The 20,903-nt window shown below is 53.9% G+C and overlaps 3 protein-coding genes across 3 annotated transcripts; 2 read left to right on the top strand and 1 right to left on the bottom strand.

Annotated features, from left to right (window-relative positions):
• Positions 1-124: 124 nt before the first annotated feature.
• NR0B2 (nuclear receptor subfamily 0 group B member 2) lies at positions 125-2,790 on the bottom strand. Its single transcript, XM_074894229.1, has 2 exons — positions 1,858-2,790; positions 125-1,387 (listed from the first exon to the last, which is right to left on the bottom strand). Exons 1-2 carry the CDS (start codon positions 2,399-2,401, stop codon positions 1,107-1,109), a joined length of 825 nt encoding a protein of 274 aa, XP_074750330.1. The 5' UTR covers positions 2,402-2,790; the 3' UTR covers positions 125-1,106.
• LOC141954565 (uncharacterized) lies at positions 1,117-5,522 on the top strand. Its single transcript, XM_074894228.1, has 2 exons — positions 1,117-1,251; positions 4,315-5,522. The coding sequence occupies exon 2, from the start codon at positions 4,403-4,405 to the stop codon at positions 5,468-5,470; it is 1,068 nt and encodes a 355-aa protein (XP_074750329.1). The 5' UTR covers positions 1,117-1,251; positions 4,315-4,402; the 3' UTR covers positions 5,471-5,522.
• Positions 5,523-7,047: 1,525 nt separating this feature from the next.
• Positions 7,048-16,312, top strand: NUDC (nuclear distribution C, dynein complex regulator). The gene is made up of 9 exons (XM_074894419.1): positions 7,048-7,198; positions 8,377-8,454; positions 10,706-10,906; positions 11,394-11,477; positions 11,809-11,922; positions 12,374-12,568; positions 13,186-13,269; positions 13,573-13,691; positions 15,388-16,312. Exons 1-9 carry the CDS (start codon positions 7,103-7,105, stop codon positions 15,437-15,439), a joined length of 1,023 nt encoding a protein of 340 aa, XP_074750520.1. The 5' UTR covers positions 7,048-7,102; the 3' UTR covers positions 15,440-16,312.
• The last annotated feature ends 4,591 nt before the right edge of the window (positions 16,313-20,903 follow it).

Genomic DNA, 20,903 nt, shown 5'->3' with positions numbered 1-20,903 from the left:
GCAACGCTCCCTTGTGAGGGCGAAACAGACGGATTTTTATGAAAACCCTGTTTTCATTCAAGCATCCTTTCTCTGCCAGGTCTGCAGCTGGTTTTTCTAACCCCCCCGAAATGTACCACCACCATTTTCCAAAACGCAAAACATTTTATTAAAAAAATAATTTACTGCATCTTATATACAAACCGCAAGAACATTGACTTATAAAATACTGACATCTAACTTGTTGCAGAAGCTGCAGGCAGGAGGAACAAGCTTTCCTACGCGTGCACCCGGCTGTAACTCCAGGGAGGGACATTTGGTTCTCCCACTAAACCAGCTCTGCTCGTCTCCGCAGCGTTCGCAGCTCGGGGAGTCACTTACTGTCACACAAACGGAGGTGAGCCCACAGCCCAAAGTGACGTGCTCTTAGGTAAAACCCATCGCTTTGCAAGCAGTCCTGTTGTATTTTATGGCAATGTGGAGAAAAGTTACCATCTAAGCAAAAGTAAGAGGGGTGGATCTGCACACCCTGTAAGGTTTAATACTCTGGCTTTTTCCCTTTTGGTGCCATCTTTCATGAATATTTTTAAGAGTTCAAGCACAATAAACAGGCCAAGACTTCACCCACACCTAACTCCCATAATGTTTGCACTTGGTAAGCGATCCCACTGAAGACACATTATTCAGTGTGTCTAAACACTGCAGAATGAAGCTGTTAGTTGGGGACAAACCTCATCTCTTGGAGTTAACAGCAAAATGCACATTGATTTCAACAGAACCAAGGATTCACTGAGTTAAAAGCAAGACCGGGCTCTAACTTGACCTGCTTTGTGTTCTGTTCGCAGGGGGCTGAGCTGCTCTGGCTGCAAACAGGGAAAGAAACCCCTCGCCTGCACACGCTCCCTGAACTGGAGACGGGCAGAGGCAGAGCAGGAGCTGCTGTAAACATCTGCTGAACCGGCGCTGTTTCTCCGTGCGCTCTGCTGCAGCTTGGCTAAATCCTCCGGCCTGAGCCCTACCGAAAGGCACAGTTCCCTGCAGAGTCCAGAGTGCTTCTCTCGCTACATCCCCGCTCCCAGATTCGCTTTGCTGCCCCGGTGAGCCATGGGGAGCATCCAGAGGGCTGCTCAGCACGCCACGCGTGCCACGGGAGCCAGCTGCCCGCCGGTTATTTCGTACAGCATTTCCGCGATGAGCTCGACGATGTCCGCGTTGCCGATGACGGGTCGGAAGAAGAGATCCGTGATGAGGGCGGGAGGGATCGATTTTAAGGTAGAGGCGATCAGCAAAATGCGGGCAAAGCGGCCCTGGTCTTCGGGGTGCAGGGGCTGCAGGACCTCCTGAAGCGCTCTCTGGGCTTCCCGCTGGAGGCTCTCGATGTACAGGGAGGCCCTCAGCCCAGGGACATCTGCCAAGGGAGAGGAGGGAAAGCTGATGATGAGGGAGGCTCAAAAACAGCCCCAGGTTTCTCCCATTGCCACCCTTCCCTTCCCCATTTCTCAGAAGCGATCTCCGAGGCCACGCTAACGAGGTGTACGCAGCACTACTGAGATGTAGCTATTCCAGGGCTGCTGTTGGAAGGAGGAAAAGTAGTTAACTGGGCAAGCTCTTGCTTTACAAAGTAAATCCCGGGGTCTTTTATTGTCTGCAGGGCAGGCAAAGGTTTCTGGCTTTTACCACTACGTTTGACATCCCTTCTCCCTGCTTCCCGGGGCACTTGGTAACGATCAGAGTTAAGGAGAAGGCAACCAGCCCTCTCTGCTCTCGTGCCTGCCCGTGCTCTGAGCATCTCCAACCGAGAGGTGCATGTTCAGGCACTAACATGTGTGGGATGTGCTCTCCCGCCGGCAAGCAGAGCCACGAGGGCCAGGCACTCACCGGGATTAAAGAGAATGGCTCCCTTCAGGTAGGCGTATTCCTTGGGGCTCAGGTCCAGGCTCCAGAAGGTGTTGAGGCAGCACTGCAGCCGCTGCACGGCGGCCAGCGTGGGCTGTGTCCGCTCGGGCTCCTGCCCGTTGCTTTGGCCGTCGAGGAGGATCTTCTTGAGCATGCTGGGGGCCGGGGTCTCCATCACCTCGAAGGTCACCATCTCCTGGACCAGCCCCAGGAGGAAAAGGGGGACCCAGCAGCTGTCCAGCAGCAGGAGCTGATCCTCTCGCGGCAGCAGGTGGAAGGAAGGGAGGTTTTTCATAAAGCTGATGGTTTTTACCAGCACGTTGGAGGCCGCCTGGCAGGTGACGTGGGGTGTGCGGAGGCAGACGGTGCGGCGCTGGTGGCAGAGGCAGCGCTGGTGGGCTGGGCTGCGGCCGCTGCGGCTGTGGGTGAGGTTCTGGCTGAGGAGGGTGTAGAGGATGGCGGTGCGTTTGGCTTCGCTGTGGCACTGGCACCTCTCACAGTCCACGTCCATGCCGCTGGTGGACATAGCTGAGCTGGGTGGCCGGATCCTCAGCAAAACTCAGCTCCAGCAGACAGGAGAGAGATGTAAAATCCTTTCCAAACCCTCCGTCGCAGGCTGGATTCTCCCCGTCCTTCCAGCTCAAACCAGCTCTTATAAGGCTGGGTCACCAGTGAAACACCCCTTCACAGCCTTGACCGCTCTGTGATTAAGCGGTCCTCATTAAAAAAAAAAAAAAAACCAAACCCACACCACAAAAAACCCAGCCATCCCCAGGCTGATTGGCCAGGGCAAACGAGTTCACCGCACGGCGTCAACGGCCGTTTTCTCAATGAAGCGCCAGCGGCTCGGGGAGGGGGCCGGTGGGTTGGGCGGCCTTATCGCGATTGCCCAAACAGTATAAACAAAGTCATTAACCCAGCCTGTACCATGGCACCAAGGCCCGTGCTGTCATCGGGCAGTGCTGTGTGGCAGGTGTCACTGCCAGGAGGTTCACACGCACACACAGGGCCCTGTGTTCAACGGCCTGTGCACCTCGGCCTTGGAAAGAGCAACCTGGAAGTTGTTTTATCAGCGGCTGTTTGCCTAACCTTGCTGACGGGAGACTCGTGTTGTTACAGTCGAGGAAGAGAAACCTGGTGAACTGGCGGACTGTAGTATTCAAGCCCAGGCTGGGCCCATCGGTTCATGTCTCTGAGGAAGCATGAGGTTGGGGAAGGGCAAATTACCAGATTTTCACTTTGAATTACCAGGTATTTTTATCTATTGACCAACAGAAATTGAGAACCTGGACAGAAACCCAGTGCAAAGCATGGGCATGTAAGAATGTTGCCAGTAAACACAGCAGCAGAAGGGGAGATGCTGGTCACAGGCCCACTGCGGTCCAGGAGAGCTCAGAGGGTCTCACCTGGGGTCCTGTTTATAGGGTCCAAGATCACAGAATCACAGAATCATTCAGGTTGGAAAAGACCCTTGGGATCATCGAGTCCAACCATCAGCCTGACTCTACAAAGTTCTCCCATTGACTTTTGTCAGATACTTCTCACTCCGGCCAAGCTCGGACAATGTTCTGGTGTCTTCCGCCAGCTGTGCAAGAACTTGCTGGGTGTGCAGTTCTCTTATTGTTCTCCCAGGCTGTTAGGAGGTGAGAGGCTGTTCTAACCCTCCCCAATTGATAAGGAGGGCAGAGCCAGAAAGCAGCATCTTAACGCTCTGTTTAATGCCATCAGCAGGACTTAACTCCTCAGGTTGGTCTGAGGCCCAGGAGTGGGGGAGGAATCACTAATCCCCAAGTGGCAGAGGAGGGGGGAGAGGGGGGAATTGCCCCACCACAGTGAAGTTCGGGGCATCTGGGGGGGCTGAAGAGAAGACACAGCCAAGGCCTTGGTGACTGGCATGAAACACCAGTGGCAAGCAGAAGACAGAGCTGAGGAGAGGGAGAGGAAAGCGGGGTTGCGGTAGCCCCAGAGGTGTGTGTGGAGGCACGAGTGCTGCGGGGGTAGATGTCCAATCCCCAAGTGGTGGGCTGTGACATCAGCAGGTGATGGACTGTGACCTCACACCCCTCGAAGCTTTGGGCACCAACAGAGCCTGGCCCAGTCTGGCTTGAGCCTGGACTCTGGTAGCGAGCCTGCGAGGTCTGAAGGGCCGAGCGAGGCTGCTCCCAGTGCTGGGTGGTGCTCTGGGGGCTGCTGTGGGCAGCTCTTGGTGCCCATCCCCGAGCCATCCCCTGTGTTTCCCCGGCCCTGCTTGGGTCAGGCAGCCGGGCACTGCCGGGCACCCTTGCGGCAGCGGAGGTGAGCTGTGCAGGGCGGCCCTGGGGCGGGTGACTGGGCTTGGGGAGCCGCGAGGGTGTCCTTCGCCAGGGGCCTGGGCATTTCTTCCTCCCCTCCCTCCCCTCCCCTCGCTGGGACAGTGAGTGACCACTCTCACTTTTGCAGCACGTGACACCCTTTGGCGGCGCCGGCGCCAGCGAGTGGGAGCAGCTCCTCATCCTCAGCGCTCCCCAACCTCCTGCAGCACGAGAACATGGCCTCGGAGACAGAGGAGATCTGCCCCATCTGCCGTGACACTCGAGGTGATGTCGCTTATGCGATGCCCTGTGGCCACCGGTTCTGCCTGGGCTGCATCCTGCGGTGGGTACAGATGAAACCAGAGTGCCCGCTCTGCAGAGGACTGGTGGACTTTGTGCAGTTTTCCGGGCAGGGAAGATCTGGTGGCCACCAATATGGCATGACACTCCTCGAAGTGTCTCCAGAAGCCAGCAGCCAGGCAGGCCCAGATCCCAGCCGCCGGGCCGAGAACAGCGCCCGTCACCCCACAGCGTCCCCTCCATCTTCTCCACAGGGGACACTGTCCCCACATGAGCAGGGGGCTGCAGAGCCAGAGGCCGTGGGGGGCCTCCTGCCCGAGGTCTGGGCAGAACTTTTCCAGAGCCAAGCGCGTCTCCTCGATCCCGTGCTGGCCTGGCTGCGCCAGGAGCTGTGGGTGATACACGGGCCAATGTGGTGGCACACGCGTCGTGCAACAGGCAACATCGCGCATGCCCTGTGCATCAGCGGCCCGGTGGAGGAGGCCCTGGTCCGGGTGCTGCAGCCGGGCCTTGGGGAACACGCAGCCCCTCTGGCCCGTGGCATCATGGACATCATCGCGAGCCAGTGCAGCGAGGAGGCCCAGAGGCTGCTGCGCTCCCCGGCTGTGGGGGCAGAGGACAACAGGTCTGAGGCCAACTCCAGCCCCATCTTCTTCCGCTGCAACTGCTCCTGGTGCAGGACTGGAGACACCTCCTCGACCTCCTCCAGCAGCCGTGACAGCCCTAACAGGGAGGAGGAAGCTGGCATGTTGGAGGCCGCCCTCCGCGGGGGTCAAGGCCGCCCCCCATCTGCGCCTGTCCTGGCAGAACAGGAGCAGCCCCAGGAGGGCCTGGGGGAGGCTGTAGCAGGTCCCTCTGCCCGGGGCTGCAGCCACAGCCCCTCCACTGCCAGGCAGCGCAGCAACCGCTCGAGTGGGAGGCCCAGGCGCGCCCCGAAGAGGAGGGCCCCCGGCTCCCAGGACTCTACCCAGCCCTGCAAGAGGCCGCCCCGCCGGCAGCACTAGCAGGGCTGCAGCAAATCTTTATTAACTAGAAAATAAATTTCTGTTTCCCTGACCCCGGCTCTCGGTGCTGCTTTCTCCCCCCTTTCCTGGTGCCTTTCCCTGCCCCCCTGTACCCCACTGTGGGTGGCACCCACCTGCGGGGGGCACGGCCATGAGCCCCTGGAGCCCCAGGGCCATGCTGGCGGCGCCTCCTCCCACAGGAAATCCTGCTGCAGCCCCCACCCACCGCGCAGCAGCCGCCGAGGGCAGAGCGGGCACGAGGGGAAGCTGGTTTTGCCGCAGGTCCGACGGGAACCCAACTGGGCATCACCCCCAGTCTCCGCTGGGTCAATAAAAGGATTGGGGTGAGCTGTAACCTTTCCCCTCCAGCCTTTGTCTCTGCACCCCACAGGTGTGGCTCGATTACTGCCTGGCTCCCCAAAACACGGCTTAGGGATACGTTTTCACAACAAACTCTTACCCCTTTCCCACCGCCTGCCACACACAGGGCTGCCACTTGCACCCCCGCCCTCCCGTCGCAGTGGGACAGGACAACCTCCCGACCCTACCACTTGCCTACGTGTCTTCTGTGCGCAGGCACCGAGCTCCAGGAACTGCCCACGGGCTTTGGAACAGCAGGGAGAGGCTGCGGGGCATCACTGTTTCCATACTTTTAATTCCTTCCCAAGACACCTCCAGCTCACGGTGGGTGCCTTTGCTAAAACCTCGCTGCCTCAGCCACCGTCAGGGTGGGCTTTTTTTCGGTATTAACTCTCTCATCCAAGATGAATCTCTTTATAAGATTTGTCTTATAAACAGTGCGGATGCTAGGGCAGTACTCCAGGGAGGCCCACAGTAACATTTCAGAGCAGCAGGATCTCGGGAAACGGTTTCTGCACACCCATGCCTTTCTCTGGGTTGCGCAGTAGAGGGAGGCGCGAGGCCCATGATGTGATGAACAGGTCCTTCCCTCGTCCTTGAGAAACCACGGGGAAAACAGAAAAGAGACTGAGGAGCTTCTGATCACTGATCTCCAGGGGGCTGGTGGCAGGATGAGGGGTTCCTGTGGCAGCAAGGGAGGAAATCCCCCCTTCCCGGGGCTGGCTATAATGCAGCCAGCAGGAAGGCCAGATCCAGGCCTTGGCCCGCCGTGGGCACACGCAGCGGGGAGAGGAGGGGAGGGGGGCGGCTGGCAGAGCCAGGGGAGGCCCCGCGGCCCAGCTCCCTGGAGCCGCCTCCCATCACCGCAGCTGGGGGCCGGGGGTGCCGGGCCCGTGGCCCCGGGGAGGGCAGAGAAAGGCCCGGCCGAGACCCGGAACAGCGCCCGAGGCCCCCGGGCAGCCTCTGCCCGCTCCCCACGACTCCGCCGTCTGCCCTTTGACCTCTGACCCCCCCGCGGGGTCACAGGCCTCAGCCGAGCTTTCTGGAAAGGCCCGGAGAGGCCGTCGCCATAGCAACCGGACCCCGCGCCCCAAGTCCCGCCTCCCTCCGGCGGATTGGACGCGGCCGTGACCAATCCACGAAGAGAGCGGCGCGGACGGGCGCTGGGATTGGCGGGTGGAGGAGGCGCGCGCGTGCTTCCGTTCTCGCCACTTCCGCTTCCGGGTGCCGGCGTGAGGGGCTGCGGTGGCCGGTGCGGCGGCGGCGGGCAGGATGGGGCTGAGCGCGGAGGAGGTGGCGGAGCAGGAGGACCGCTTCGACGGCATGCTCCTCGCCATGGCCCAGCAGCACCAGGGCGGCGTGCGCGAGGTAGCGCCGCCGGGCCCGCGCGCGGGATGGGCCGGTGAAAGCTTTTCCGTATCCCCGGGGCGGGAGGAGGCGGGGCGGGACCTGACCGGGAGGAGCGAGCGGAGTTGGGGGCGACCTGGCCCTTCCCGGGGCCCGGCCCGGCCCTCAGCGGGGTGCGCACGTGTCCTTCCCCCTCTCCAAGAGCGGCGATAACGGCACAGGCCCGCGGCAGCGGAGGACGCGCTCGTTAATTAGTGAGATGCTAAGGAGGGGCTGGGGAGGCCTGCCCCCTCAGCGTGGCCTTGCGCCCAGCTCCTGCCGCCTCCAGGCTTCCCACGTGCGGGCCCCCAGCCCTCGGTCCGGCTGACGCCGCTGCCCCGCTGGAGGATTCAGTTTGCTGCCCGTGCCGGGTCAGAGCAAAGCAAAACCCCGCAGGGGAGGATCGGGTCCCTCTGTCCCCCTTTCCCAGCACAACTGCCTGGTAGGGGCCCCCTGAGATCTGATGGGTTTAGACTCGACCACGAGGTGTGCTTGAACGTGAACGTCGTGGTCGGGGCTCTGCTGACACCCTCACACTTCCCACGGTGCTGACTCTTGCTGGGGGCTCTGGGGTTTCACCCTCTGATTGAAATACTGACAGGACAGAATTCCTGGGAAATAACGATAAGCCAAGTCTGCTGAGAGTATGGATTTCCATAGGGACGTTTGGGGGTGCCAGTTCATAACTGCTATTTCATCAGTGATATCTGGCAGGCAGCTAGTAGTTATTTTGTAAAAATAAACAGAACGTGGCACACTTTGAGGGTTTAGGTGTGAAAAAAAAGCAAAATATGGTATATGTGTATATATGCATACCCACCCAAATTCCTGCCTCAGATAACGGTTTGGGGTGTCGGAGTAGCTGTGCCTCCAAGGTGACCTGAGAATAAACTGCTTGCCCTTTCTTCACATAAACCACACAAATGCCTCTTCTGAAAACTGACAATCCAGGAACTGGATCTCCACAAAAGCCACTGGATGTTTTCTCTGGGAATCAGTCACGAGGCTGATTTCAGTATGATCCTGGCACGGACACAGACAGGGAGTACAAAGAATAAAGGCTGCTCAAGGGACACGAGGTGGCTTGGAGTGATCTGGTCTCATTACTCTTTTTTTCTCTCCACCCTTTCTCCCACCCCCCTCCCCGTTTCCTCTACCAGCTTGTGAACACATTCTTTAGTTTCCTGAGGCGTAAAACAGATTTCTTCACCGGTGGAGAAGACGGAGTAGCAGAGAAGGTAAAAAAAATCCTCAAGCTTTTATGTCTTCTAACTTAAATGCCACCCGTGTCTGTGCCATACTAAGACTTCCCTGCCTGAACAACTCAAACGTTATGGTCCATCTGAGGGACCAGCAGCCCGTGATGCTGGTGAAACACATCACTGAAGCAAGATAATAACGAGCTGCCCCTATCTGAGGTGAGGCACGCACGATTGCTTGTTCGAATGGTACCGACGGTGCAGGGTTTTTTTGCCACGCTCTGGCCAAAGGCTTATTTGGAAAGCAAATCTGCCAGACACACTGACTTAACGGTGACAGACACCGCAGTGTCGATAACCCCAGGTTACCTTGTTTGTTCATCTCAGAAAAAGTGCAAAGTCCACATCTCTGCATATGCGGCTGCACCTTTGTCTTGGGGCTGCGGTGCCTGTATGGAGCGAGGGTGCTGGGGAGCAAACTGGGGGGGGTCTGGGCGGCCTCACTGGCAGCCTCAGCATCTCTATCCAGCAGGTATTCCTCACCCAGCTCGAGAGCTGAGAAACTAAATTGTTTCACTCTAGGGAAATAAGAACCAGAACATTCAAACACAAACTGGCCAGGCTTTCCGAAGATTTCTTGCTTGTACTTACCAAAATAGCAGCTTTTCCCCTTCCTGGACTACTGGAACTCCACCAGCAAAGCTGCCGTGTTGAATGCGTATGGGCAGATACTAATTGCTAACACAGTGTGTAATGTACTCTGTCTAGTCTCTAAAGTGACAAAACCAAGGCAGATAAGGGATAGGGAAGAGGATGATTTCAAAGTAAGAAAGATGAAGCCTACTATCATTTTTCTTAGACTAGAGAGCAAATCTCCTCAAATTCCTGGGGACTATGTGCTCCCAGGGAGTGAAATCCTGAGTAGCATTTCAGAGGTGAGCACTGGCTGGTGCTTTTGGAGGTCCTGGCTATTGTTGTTGGCAATTCCATAGCAAATCGTGTCTGTGCCTGTAAAAGAAAAGTGTTTGTGTCCTTGGGTGGTCTGTTAAAATGCTTTATGGTCTTCTAAAAAGGTGTCTCTGACACCATAGTAACCGCAACAAAAATTGAAGATTTTGCTTCCCCAATCCTGCTCGCCCTTTGGCACGAAAGAGAAAGAGAGGGTGGGAAAGTCGTCGTCTTTTATGGGGTGCCATTCCAGAAGCCCTGGTGGTGTGGAGTGAGGGGGGTGTGGTGGTACGTTGAGAGAAGTGCAGTGTGTGCACACTGACAAGCTCGGGCAGTGTCAGTAGTTTGCTCACCATGGATCATCGTGCAGTTAGGAACAGAGGCTGGGAGATGCACGTCTTGAATTCTGTATCCTAGGAGACACCGGACTCACATTGTACAAATAAAACTTGTTTTTCCCTTTAAAACAAAGCAGAAATACGTGGTGGTTGGTTACAAAACTGCAAGGTGTGGATGCTTTGAGTTGCTCTGGAAAGGTGCTGAATCCCCCTAGAAGTTTCTGGGATGTATTATACCTGTATTAATCAGTACCTAAAACCCCCGTCTGTGAAATCTCTCCACTCTGATTCCTTTTCTCGGGTTCTGTCTATATTGTTTTCCAGAGCAGAATTCAGTTCTCATACGTGCTGCTTTGCACAGTGCTGCTGGTGTTATTGACCAGCAATTGCTCTGGCTTCCTGCCTGTGTACTCAGCTTTCCCTCCGAGCAGTACAGCCCTTTGTATCAGAGACCTTGAGATTTTGCTTTTCATAGTCACAACAGCATGAGAATTTGGAGTGAGGTTTGCAGCTAAAATTTATGTAGGAGTTGGCCCCTAAGTGTAAAACACTGAGCTTTTCAAACATTTCTCCTCTAAATCATGACACTGAATCTTCATCTAGTGCCCAAGGAAAAGCCCAGTTGTGGTAAAGGTCAGAAATAGGTAAAAAAAACCTTAGATCCAGTGTCTCCATTCTTCCAGCTGTCCTAGATGCATGGAGCTGTCAAATGGCTGGGTTAGGCATCTGCTCTGCTCGTCCTGCTGAAATTGCACAAAAGCCAAAATAAATGGAGACTTTTTATCTTGTTATCTACTCGCTGTGTAAGGAAGAACTAGGAAGGGCTTCATTTAAATATTCTGAGTTTTCTCCTGCTCTAGATTTTCAGTCAAATGACTAGAGTGAAAACGAAGGGAAAAGTCACATCTGTATGACTAACAAATGTTCTCGTGATCCTCAGCTTCACTTGAGTTTGAAAAAGTGGTGGTTTTTTAAAAACCCTTTGATATGTGTTCCTGTTTCAGCTGATCACAGATACCTTCAACCATCACAACAAACTAGCTCAGAAGGAGCGGAAAGAGAAAAAGGCTCGTCAAGAGGCAGAGCGGCGTGAAAAGGCAGAGAGAGCTGCAAAACTTGCTAAAGAAAAGCAAGAAGCAAACGAGCCAAGGATTAAGGAACTTACAGATGAGGAAGCAGAAAGGCTGCAGCTGGAAATCAACCAGGTGAGAGCGATGTCTGGTGCCTGCAGGTACCATCTAGGTCATCTCCTCCGCTGGCCTGTGTGTAGCTCGGGTAGCAGTGAGTGGTTCAGATGGCTCAGACTGGTTCCTTTGCAGTGTCTAGAGCACCAGACTGGAGTAGGTGTTGTGCTTCAAAATTAACTTAGCCTAGGCTCAACCATTGCATTTTTGCGTGGGTTCTTCATTAACTCACTTTGCCCTTCTGCCTTCAGCAAGCGCTCTGATTGTAGCAACACCCTCAGCTACAGCCGTCAAGGTGTGAGGACCGAGGGAGTTTTCCCCTTGGTGGTAACTGCTTTCCTGTAACACTGTTTTAAGGGCTGAAAATTCCCTGTCAAGTCTTGTGTGCAGTTCCGAGTCCTGCTCTTTAGTTTCAGCTGTAGAGACTGAGGCCACCTAGTGTCAGATCAGCAGATAACACAAAGTGCCAACACTTGTCTGAGCGTGTTCGTTCTCTTTTTCTAAACAGAAGAAAGAGGCACAAGGACAGGTTAACAGTGTCCCAGTGAAACCCTCAGAGGATGAAGGTGAATCTTCAGATTCTAACAAACAGGTAAAGGTCATCTAGGGACTTTATTTTAGGCTGAAATATGTTTCTGGACAACCCTGAGAACTCTTGTGAATGTGAGGGGATGTCCCGTCCGGCTTTCTTTAAGCATACATGCTTAATTCTCAAAGGCTTCAATATGTTTTTTTTTTTTACTTTTTTCCTTGTAATTACATTTTAACAGAAACACCTATTCAGTTTGGGCTAAATTTATGTGAATATTAAATGTGTGCACCTGACCTGAAATTCTTATAAAAACCAAGAACTGTTGTTACAAGTGAAAGATTAATGGAAACTTGAAAAGCTTCTTTCTTTACGCTTTAAACGGGTTGCTTAGGAAACAGATGACGAAGAGGAAGATGAGAAGGATAAAGGAAAACTTAAACCCAACTCTGGCAATGGAGCTGACCTTCCAAATTACAGATGGACACAGACTCTTTCAGAACTGGATGTAAGTATTGCCTTATTGCCAGCATCTGGGGGATCTGAGATAGGGAATAAGAGCAGGTGCTGGTAAGAACAGTGGAGCAGATGGCCTCTATCTCAGTTGCCTGTGGAAGGTTGTTAGCTGTACTTAACAGCAACATTTCGATAGCTGGAAGAGAGCTTGGTAACTAAATAAAATGCCCAGAAGCTGTAGTTAACTTTGACAAACTTTGGTCTTGTTTTAAGAAGACATTAAAATCTGCTTCGCTTTTTATGGTCCCTTTGAGGCATCGGCCATCCTATTGCCAAACTTACTCTTGTACCCTTTCACCTCCTGCTCACTCAGTACCCCAAGGACAATATTGTGTGCTGTTAGTTGGGTGAAACCAAGGCAGAAAGTCTTAGAACAGCAGCACAAGAGGGTGAGGAGAGACTTCACTGCTCAGCTCCTCAAATCTGATCTTTGTCTGGTCCAGCTGGCCATCCCTTTCAAGGTGAACTTCAGGTTGAAGGGGAAGGACGTGGTGGTTGATATCCAGAGACGGCGCCTCAAAGTTGGCCTGAAGGGCCATTCGCCTGTTATTGACGGAGAGCTTTTCAATGAAGTGAAGGTGGAGGAGAGCTCCTGGCTGATTGAAGATGGTAAAACAGTCACCGTGCACCTGGAGAAGGTAAAGCAGAATGAATCAGGGAGGATTCAGACTTGTCTGCCTCTTCCGTGGTGAAGTAAGAGTCTGACAAAACCTCTCAAGGCCCTGGGCTTTGTCAGCTGAAAGAGAAGAACCATGCTGACCCTTGGTACAGTGTCAGTGATGCTGTTGGAAGTGGGGTATTGCAGGTTCCCCCTGTCCTCAGCCTAACTTCAGGATATCCAATTGGTTGCCCAGAAGTTCAGGAAAAGTTGGAAGGAGATCAGTCATTTTACAATTGTTCCTTAGTGGAATAATGCCATGTTCTGACACCTGTTAGTGACCTGAAAATCCAGGGACAGACCTTACTGTGTATTGTGTCCTTTCTGGGCCTCTCCAGGTGATTTGTTTGTAATCCCACTTATGTCATGTCAGATGTGACATCTGACATGCTCTCAGATTTCCCAGTTGTGGAAATTCAGGCTACCTAAAGTGGTTCAAGAATGAAAGTAGTACCCTTTATCCATGTTCAGATTTTACTGACGTTTATAAAGCTGTCAAATAAAGTTTGATTCCAGCAGCTTTTTTCTGTCACTGAGACATAAATTCCTAGAGGAAGTCCAGGAAAAATAAAATATTCTTGCTGCTTCATCCTTTAGATCAACAAGATGGAATGGTGGAACAAACTAGTCTCCACAGACCCAGAAATCAACACCAAGAAAATTAATCCGGAGAACTCAAAGGTAGGAACTCCCCCTCTTTTACTGACTGGAGCCTTCTCATAAATGTGCCCAGGCTCAGCTCACAGTCAATTTGTGTCTTTTTTTTACCAGCATAAAACCAGTACTGGGAGTACTGCTGCATAAGTGCCCCCAAAACTTGAAATGAATGAAGCTGAGTCTATAGATCAGTGTCTGTATAATTATTTCTGCAGCCCATGTGCACAGCGTAGCGTAGCCTCCATGTATTCGTGTTCTCTGCAAGCAGGGTAGATGTGTGGGTTTGAGACAAGTTATTCCAATTTTGATAGAATTTTTTGCTTTTAGTTGTCAGACCTGGACAGCGAAACTCGCAGTATGGTGGAGAAAATGATGTATGATCAACGACAGAAATCCATGGGCCTCCCCACATCTGATGAACAGAAGAAGCAAGACATTTTGAAAAAGTGCGTTGGAAAATTTGTGGGTATTTGCTTTCCCAAGCCCCTCTTCTCTTCCTCTTTGACATAGATACGTGAGCAGAAAACAGGTTGGCCTTCAATCCTACCCGTGTTCACATCTGCAGTTACACAGTCATTGAATTGTTGGCCAACCCCCAGTGTCTATAAAAGCCTGTGGGGGCAGAAAGCATAACGGGAAATTCTGGGAATAGCCTAGCTCTGGGATTGTCTTAATCTGCTGACTTCAAGTCCAGAAAGCATGTTTGGGACTGGAGGTACCGTCTCTACTGAACTTTAACATGGTCTTGATTGTTTTCTAATCTCCCTCTACTCAGTAGCCCAGATAATGGCCCCTCCCCACACACCTGCCACCAGGCAGCTGTCTCCAAGCCAATAGCCCTTTTTATATCTTTATTGCCCTGTTTGGCCTAAATGCACCTTGGCGGGGAAATGACTCCCGGAGCTCCCAAGGCCGTTTGGGAAGGTGTGGAGGCAATTCTGGGTCGTGCAGCTTCTTCAGCAAGTGCAAACCCACATCTTATCTCAGGATTGGAAGGAGGGTTAGCGTAGCAGGCCTGACTCCTTTTCTTCCTTGGCTTATCTGTAGCGGCAGGAGCTTTGCTGTGATCAGTGCGCCGGGTGCAGCTGTTTTAGAGCAGAGACCAGGCTTTGTAGAGCCTGGCTGGGGAGTTGGTAGCATGGGAGGTAGCCCTCTCCTCCTGGGAAGTCCACACACAGGGCACCTTGGCAAGATCACTCATTCTGTGCTCTGGGAGTTTGGCTTGGGCGCAGATTGGCTGGTAAAGAACGGGTAGGAAGTTTAGACTTTGCTCAGGCCAAAGTAGACTTGGTGATGCCAAGGTGGGTCCTACTCTCTGCCAGTGGAGCCCTCCTGGCTGCTAAACAAGGACGTTCTTCTCGCAACAGTATTTCTGTGGAAATGGAAAGTGGAAATGCTGTGGTGGCGTTTCAGGGGAAACCCTGAGGTGAGAGTGTGGAGGAAGAAGACAAGAGAGAGGCCTGCCCTCGCACGCTGTGCGTGAATCCTCCGCGTGGTGATGTGTTGTGAACCGCAGGGCAGAGGAGGAAGCCACGAGCTTCTGCCTGCACTAATCGCTCCTGATCGCTCCTAGGCACAGCGTATTATTCTCAGAACTTTCTGATGTGGCAACCTGAGTCCAAATGGTCCTATCTGCTGGGATTGCAGTACACTGGAAATCAGGTTGCACCTAGCTTGAAACCAGATTTCTCTGGTCACGTCCTTCATGAGTTTTCACTGTCGCAGCACTGGAGATATTCCCAATGTCCCCGGTAACGCTTAAGCGAACACGTTTGAGCTTAAATCGTAATTTGCCCTCACAATCTCCCCTCTGCCCCATAATCAGTGTCATAGCTGCTACGTGTCTGTCCGAGAGGTAACAGTTAAAGGGTGTGTGTTTGATAATTAATAACTCCCATGTGTCTGGACTTGCTGACCTTGATGGCTGGTAGGATTGCTGATACCACTGACCTGAAGAAAGCGTGTTTGTAGTGTGGGGAGCGTGTCCCAAGGAGCTCAGCAACACAGTCCCTGCTGTGGAGGGTGTGGGGAGGAAGCAAACTTGATAGTGCAGGAAGTAGGGATGCCTTACCCCCAAAACCAGAGCTGTTCTGTGGCTCCTGCTGACTCATGCCCATGTTCTTGTCTTTGTTTGTCTTGCAGGTTCATGGAACAGCACCCAGAAATGGACTTTTCAAAGGCTAAATTCAACTGAGCCCTCCCCTTCTCCCCCCTCTTTCAGTCAGGATGGGGCAGGATATGTATTGCCGGATATCCCTGACCTTGGGCAAGTAAACACTTCCAGCATCCCCACCCGAGCTTGCTGCGGAGGCAGCTTCATGAAGTCGCCCTCGGTTGTCCTGTGTCGAGCAGGATGCGGAGGCGGCCTGTGGCAGCTCCAGCCAGAGCCTGCCGTGACACTTCCCAAACGGCAGTTAGGAGAGAAGGAGGGGTTAGAGCAAGAAAGGGTGTTAGGGCTACAAGAGCCAGACTTGAGAGGTTTTGGGACGTATCCTTAATGCATCGCTTCGCTTCATCTCCTGGCTCTTCAGAGCTGCTAATCCACTCTTTGCCATTTCAGTTTGGCAGCAGGTACTCCTGAGTTTTTAATCCCTTCCCCTCAGCTTTCCTGCTCTCCTGTGAAAACAAGGGCCAGTTTGTTTTCTAAAATAATTCTCCTTCTGCCTCCTTGAGAAGGGAAAACACCAGTCTAAAAACCAGCTATTGCAGTAGAGGCAGACTCTGCTCCTCCTTGCTGCTGTTTTGATTCTTGCCAGAAGTGGAGGAGACTGAGCCCCGCTGGGCTCGGGCTCCCATCGCAGCTGGAGAGGCTGACCTGCTGTCCTACAGCAAGGGAGGGCTGGGGAGCCTGTGGCTGTGGGCAAGGGAGAGGATGTGGGGGGGTCTTTGGGGGTGCTGTTCTTGCTGGGAGTGCATCTCCTGCCTCTTTTCCAAGAGCCTCTCTCCCTGCTGACTCCTGACAGGCATCGCTGTGTTCTCTCTGAGCTCCTGCTGACAAGTGGCATTACTCTGCATGTTCGTATCTTTGTTAAAACTGCAGTGCAACATAAAGAAAAAATGTGGCATATTTCCAGGTAGAGCGTGTGGTTTCTCCTGCGGAAGGGATCCAGGCTGGGATGGGAGCTGGGAGTGGGCAGCGCCTGGGAACGAGGGAGCCTGGCAGGGGCTGGGGGTTGTAAATACCCCTCGGGCACCCTGCTCCTGCCCAGCGTTCGCTCCCCGGCTCAGGAGAGGCAGTTGGAGCTGGTGTCTGGCTCAGGAGTGCCGACTAACTCCAAGCCCAGCTTAAACACTTGGGGATGACCAAGGCTCCACCCTCCACGTAGCAGCGCGTGACTGCACTGAGGAAGCCACCCTTGCCCCAGGTCTCCTTTATGACGAGCTAACGAGGAAAGTGTCACGAAAGCCTGGGTTCCTGTCAGTCCTTTACAGGCTACCCCAGGTCCCTGCTGCTGTGGTTCTTGCCTCTGCCTCCCTGAAACGTTTCCCCCTTCTACCAGAGGGAGCGGGCACAAACGGCTGAATAACCTGCTTGGGCAAAGTCCAGCCTGGCATTGCACCTGGCGTGTTTTTATTTTATTTTTGAATAGTAGGCTGTTGTTTGCATTTAGTCTCCCAGTTTTATAGGCTCTTGGGGTCAAAAACCAGCACCCGCCCAGCTGAGCAGTGACCTTGTGCGTGAACGAGGACTCGGGTCGGGGCAGCTGCCTCTTGACTGCTCAGCTCTGGGTTCTCCCGCCTGTTCATCTCACAGTTCACCCCACACGCGTTTGCGTGTCTGTGCTTCGGCTCTAATAAAGCAACAGCGTCTCCTGTTACTGTAAAAAAAGTCCGACTGTGCTGGCTTTGAAGGTGCTGAGCCCTGGAGTGAGCATACCTGCCAGCGTCTGCTCTGAACCGTGGGGCGGGTGAGCTGGGAGGGCCAAGCTGTCCTGGGGCTGTGATGAGCTTCACCCCGTTCTCAGCTATGTCAGAGCGCTCCCTGACTATGTCAGAACTGCTCCGTGGAGCTGTTGGAGATCGGGGGAGACGGCCAGGCTCTGCACCTGCGGCAGGATCCGCATCCAACTGCCAGCCCCTCCTAAGGAGCAAGCACAGGCAGGCACCGGGGCAGCAAATGGGGACCGGTTGTAAACCGGCGCAGTTCATGGCACCACCCCAAGCCCAACCAGGAGCTTTGTTACTTCCCCATTACCGCCTCAGCCCTGTAACCGACACCAGAAACCAGCAGTGCGACCTGATGCGATCACTGGCAGCTGCCTGGATCAGCGGGATGCTGCTACAGGGCTTTGCGCTCCCTGTTCTAAGGGCAGACCTCCCTCAGTGTCACCAAAACCAGCATCTTGGGGCTGTTCCTGTCCTCAGCCCCTGCAGGGTCGTGGCAATGAGGAGTTTGACAGTTGTGAGTTCTCCAGGCTGGCATGAGGCTTGGCTCTGGCTGGTGTCACTTGCAGGAGGCAGCTGAGAGAAGACAGAGTTAAGACAGAGAAGAGGCAGTGGCAGGAACCCCAGAGGAAGCTGGGGGAGATTTTTTGGGGGGTGCAAGGAGTGTCATTGTGCCTTCCAAGCAGATGAAGGGAAAAGGCAAACAGTCCTGGGAGAAGGGGGCTGTAACTGTGGCTCCGAACCCACCGGCAGGTGAATGCCCGGGGCTGTGTTTGTTTGTGAACGGCGGTTGAGCCCCTGGACTTCAACCCTTCCAGCCAGCGGAACAGAAGGTGTTTCTCCTGACGGCCTTGTCCTCTGCAAACACCCAGCTGCCACCAACTTTCCCCAGGCCAAGGCAAATCCAAAACACCCTTTTGCTTCCAAAAGGCAGTTTCCCCTGGAACCAACCATGCTGTGAGCAGCTCCAGAAGTGGCTTAAAGAACACAAAGCCCCACCTCAGGTGGAGTTACTGGAGACCACGGCCCGTAGCCGTGTCCTTGTGACCACAGCAGGGAACCACCGAGCACCACGAGGGACGTCGGGGACCAAACCCTACAAATACATCCTTGTCTTGGCTCCCAGCAGATGTTTCTCTGCCCAAGGCCCAGCAGAGCGCGGGGGGGGCCGTGCTGGAGGGTGGCAGGCGATGAAGGTCCCTTTGCCTGTCCCCGCCCGTGTCGAGGCACCACGAGAAGCCGTTTCGGTGCTGCCACCCGCCGGAGCCGCCGCTGCCGGCACAGCCCAGAGCTCCTGCGCCCGCCTGGCCGTGGCTCCCTCGCTGCCAGGCCCCTTCTCACGTCCTTTTAAAAGCAAAATCTTGCAGGCATACAGGCTCTGCAGAGGGCTTTCCGTATGGTAAAAGTTTCCCTCATTTTTTGTTTTGTTTTTTTTTTTTCCTAACAGCAGCTCTTGGCATAGCTTTTATTAATGAATATCGCAGCTCAGACTATTTGGGAAACAGCCCAGACTGCAGGAGTGCTTTGGAGAGAGCAATGAAACAGCAAAACCACAAAGAGGGAAACGGAGGCACTGGGTATTTAACATTACTGCTTAATCGGAGGAGAAGTCACAGCTCCTCTGTCACTGCTCAGGACCAGGCTGTAAAGAATTAGGGTCAATCCTTCAACTTTCAAACTTCTAAGCCACACTGAAATAAATAATTCAGTAGCTCAAGGTGTGGATGGGGAAGATGAATTTCTTTTCTTTAACACTCAAAGCCTCATGCATCCGTTCCCAGCAGAGTTATTGATCTTCCTTAACCCGAACCCAAGGAACCACTGGCAGTGGGGTGGCTTGGGCTGTGCAGTGCACAGGATCCCGCTGAAGTCCCTGTATGAAAGAGCCACGGTGAGGACCCACGTGCAGTGTGAGTCTCCGGAGAGTCTCCTGGCAAAACCAAGCCCAATAAAATCAAACAATGTCTTCAGGAAAAGAAAGGTGCTGAGTCAGGCTCCCAAAAGGAAGTACCTGCGTGAAAAGAGCATGTTGACATGCATGCGGCCGGGTAAAGGGCTCTCGTGCTTGTAAGATCTCCACTTGGGCAACCAACTCTTTCTGCCAGATCACTCAGCAGAACACTCAACGCTATTGCTCAGAGCAAAAACCACAACAGCAACAGCCAAGATGACAGCAGACACAAAAACCCTGTGGATTCATTCCACGTGAGCAAGGAAACCCACGATCCACACAGCGACTCAGAAGCAGGAGAGTTGCTGAACACAGGACTGACAGCAGAGACACATCAACTACGGTGTCATAGTTTTAAATGCAAAGTTTTGAAATCTGTCCAGAAATTGCTGTGATTCTTGCAGCAGCACTTTGGAAGCAGCCAGTTAGTTGGGAAGCAGCGCTGTGGGGCAGGGGATGAGCTCCGGTGCTGCGCACCCAGCAGAGCTGCACTGAGCAGTCATTGGGATCGAAGCCTCCAGAAACATTTTTTCTTCCAGGGATTCAACGTGCCCAAGAGAAGCAGAAGCAATTCTGCATGTTACAGCCCCTCGGTCACTCCAGCTGCTTGACTGAGTGCTAAGGGGAGACTAACCGCTTCCAGGAAAAGCACTGGAGAAATTTAGCGAGGAAGGGTAGGCAGAGGGCAGAAAAATGGGCCCAGACTTGCAGGAGGAACTAGCAGGGCAGCTTAGGAGCAGGTGGGGACAGCAGAGACGGCAGTGACAGAGCCACGTGCCCGCACAGGGTGCCAGCGGTTGGCCAGCAAGCTGCTGCTGCTGGCAGCCTTTGCTCTGTTCCCCTGGGACCCCAGCTGGCTGGTTCGAGGGCTCCAGACACCAAAACATCTCTGGAGACCCTTCCCAGCCAAGAGAAGGCAGCATTTACCTGTCCACTACTTTAAAATCTTTCCAGGAAACATCTCTCGCACAACTGCAGTGGTCTCTGCCTGCTGCCGAAGGGTGCCTGGCCAGGTTGAACTTGGTCTTTGTTTAACAAAAGTGGGACAGAACAGGCAGGGGACCAGGCACAGAAGGACTCAAGTTCAGGCTAAGTCTTCTGCCTGAACAGACCAAAGTTAAGGGAAAAAAGAGGGGTTAGTGCCAATCCTTCACACCATCCACTCTTCCCTCAAAGGGAAGTTGGTCCTGTGCACCAGGGGGGAAAACCCACCCACGAGCACCTCCTGGCTGTCCCCTGCCCAGGGAGGGTGAGGGAGGGTCAGTGGCAAGGAACAGAGCTCTGTGGGTTATCAGCTGAGTTTTCGTAGTGAAATTAGAAAGTGCAAAACTGGTCCTTCAAGTCACAGGGTCCGAGGCTGAGCCAGCCTCCCTCCCCAAGCGGATCCTGCCCCGCCATCAGGGACAGCAGCTGCTCCGGAGCAATTCGTGCGTTTTCTAGCAACAGCTGTCTGCACCCCAGGGAAGGAGCTAGAAATTCTCCCCTCAGGCTCAGTTCTTCCAGAGCTCAGTTCCAGCATCACCCCTCAGGGAAGGCCTGGGGTTTCCCTGTCTGCAAACAGGCACTTCCTCAGAGGCTCCTTTAGTTGTGCCCAGCTTCCCCGTGTCCCACCCCAGCCCGGCATCCAGCCCTCTGATCAATCCCCCTGGGCACGGGCAAGTGCTGCCAAATGGATGAAAAAAAATCTTTAGTTCGTGTGCTGCTGGGAAAGCAGGGATCAGCACCCCCCGCTGCAACCCCCCCAGCCTGGCCCAGGCTCCCTCGCTGAGGGATGTTCTCCCCAAACTGATGCAAGCAGGAATGTAAGAGACACAGCACAGGT

This window comes from Strix uralensis, chromosome 25 (assembly GCF_047716275.1).
Source record: "Strix uralensis isolate ZFMK-TIS-50842 chromosome 25, bStrUra1, whole genome shotgun sequence".
Lineage (NCBI taxonomy): Eukaryota > Metazoa > Chordata > Aves > Strigiformes > Strigidae > Strix > Strix uralensis.
The sequence above is the reverse complement of the archived record's forward strand: the minus strand, read 5'-3'. Positions and strand labels throughout refer to the sequence as shown.

Excerpts from the sequence above, each read along its gene's own strand:
- NR0B2 (XM_074894229.1), bottom strand. The coding sequence starts at position 2,401 with ATGTCCACCAGCGGCATGGACGTGGACTGTGAGAGGTGCCAGTGCCAC. Across the intron at positions 1,388-1,857 it reads AGCCATTCTCTTTAATCCCG|ATGTCCCTGGGCTGAGGGCC; the intron begins GTGAGTGCCTGG and ends CTCCCTTGGCAG.
- LOC141954565 (XM_074894228.1), top strand. The coding sequence starts at position 4,403 with ATGGCCTCGGAGACAGAGGAGATCTGCCCCATCTGCCGTGACACTCGA.
- NUDC (XM_074894419.1), top strand. The coding sequence starts at position 7,103 with ATGGGGCTGAGCGCGGAGGAGGTGGCGGAGCAGGAGGACCGCTTCGAC. Across the intron at positions 13,270-13,572 it reads TTAATCCGGAGAACTCAAAG|TTGTCAGACCTGGACAGCGA; the intron begins GTAGGAACTCCC and ends TTTTGCTTTTAG. Across the intron at positions 13,692-15,387 it reads AAGCAAGACATTTTGAAAAA|GTTCATGGAACAGCACCCAG; the intron begins GTGCGTTGGAAA and ends TTTGTCTTGCAG.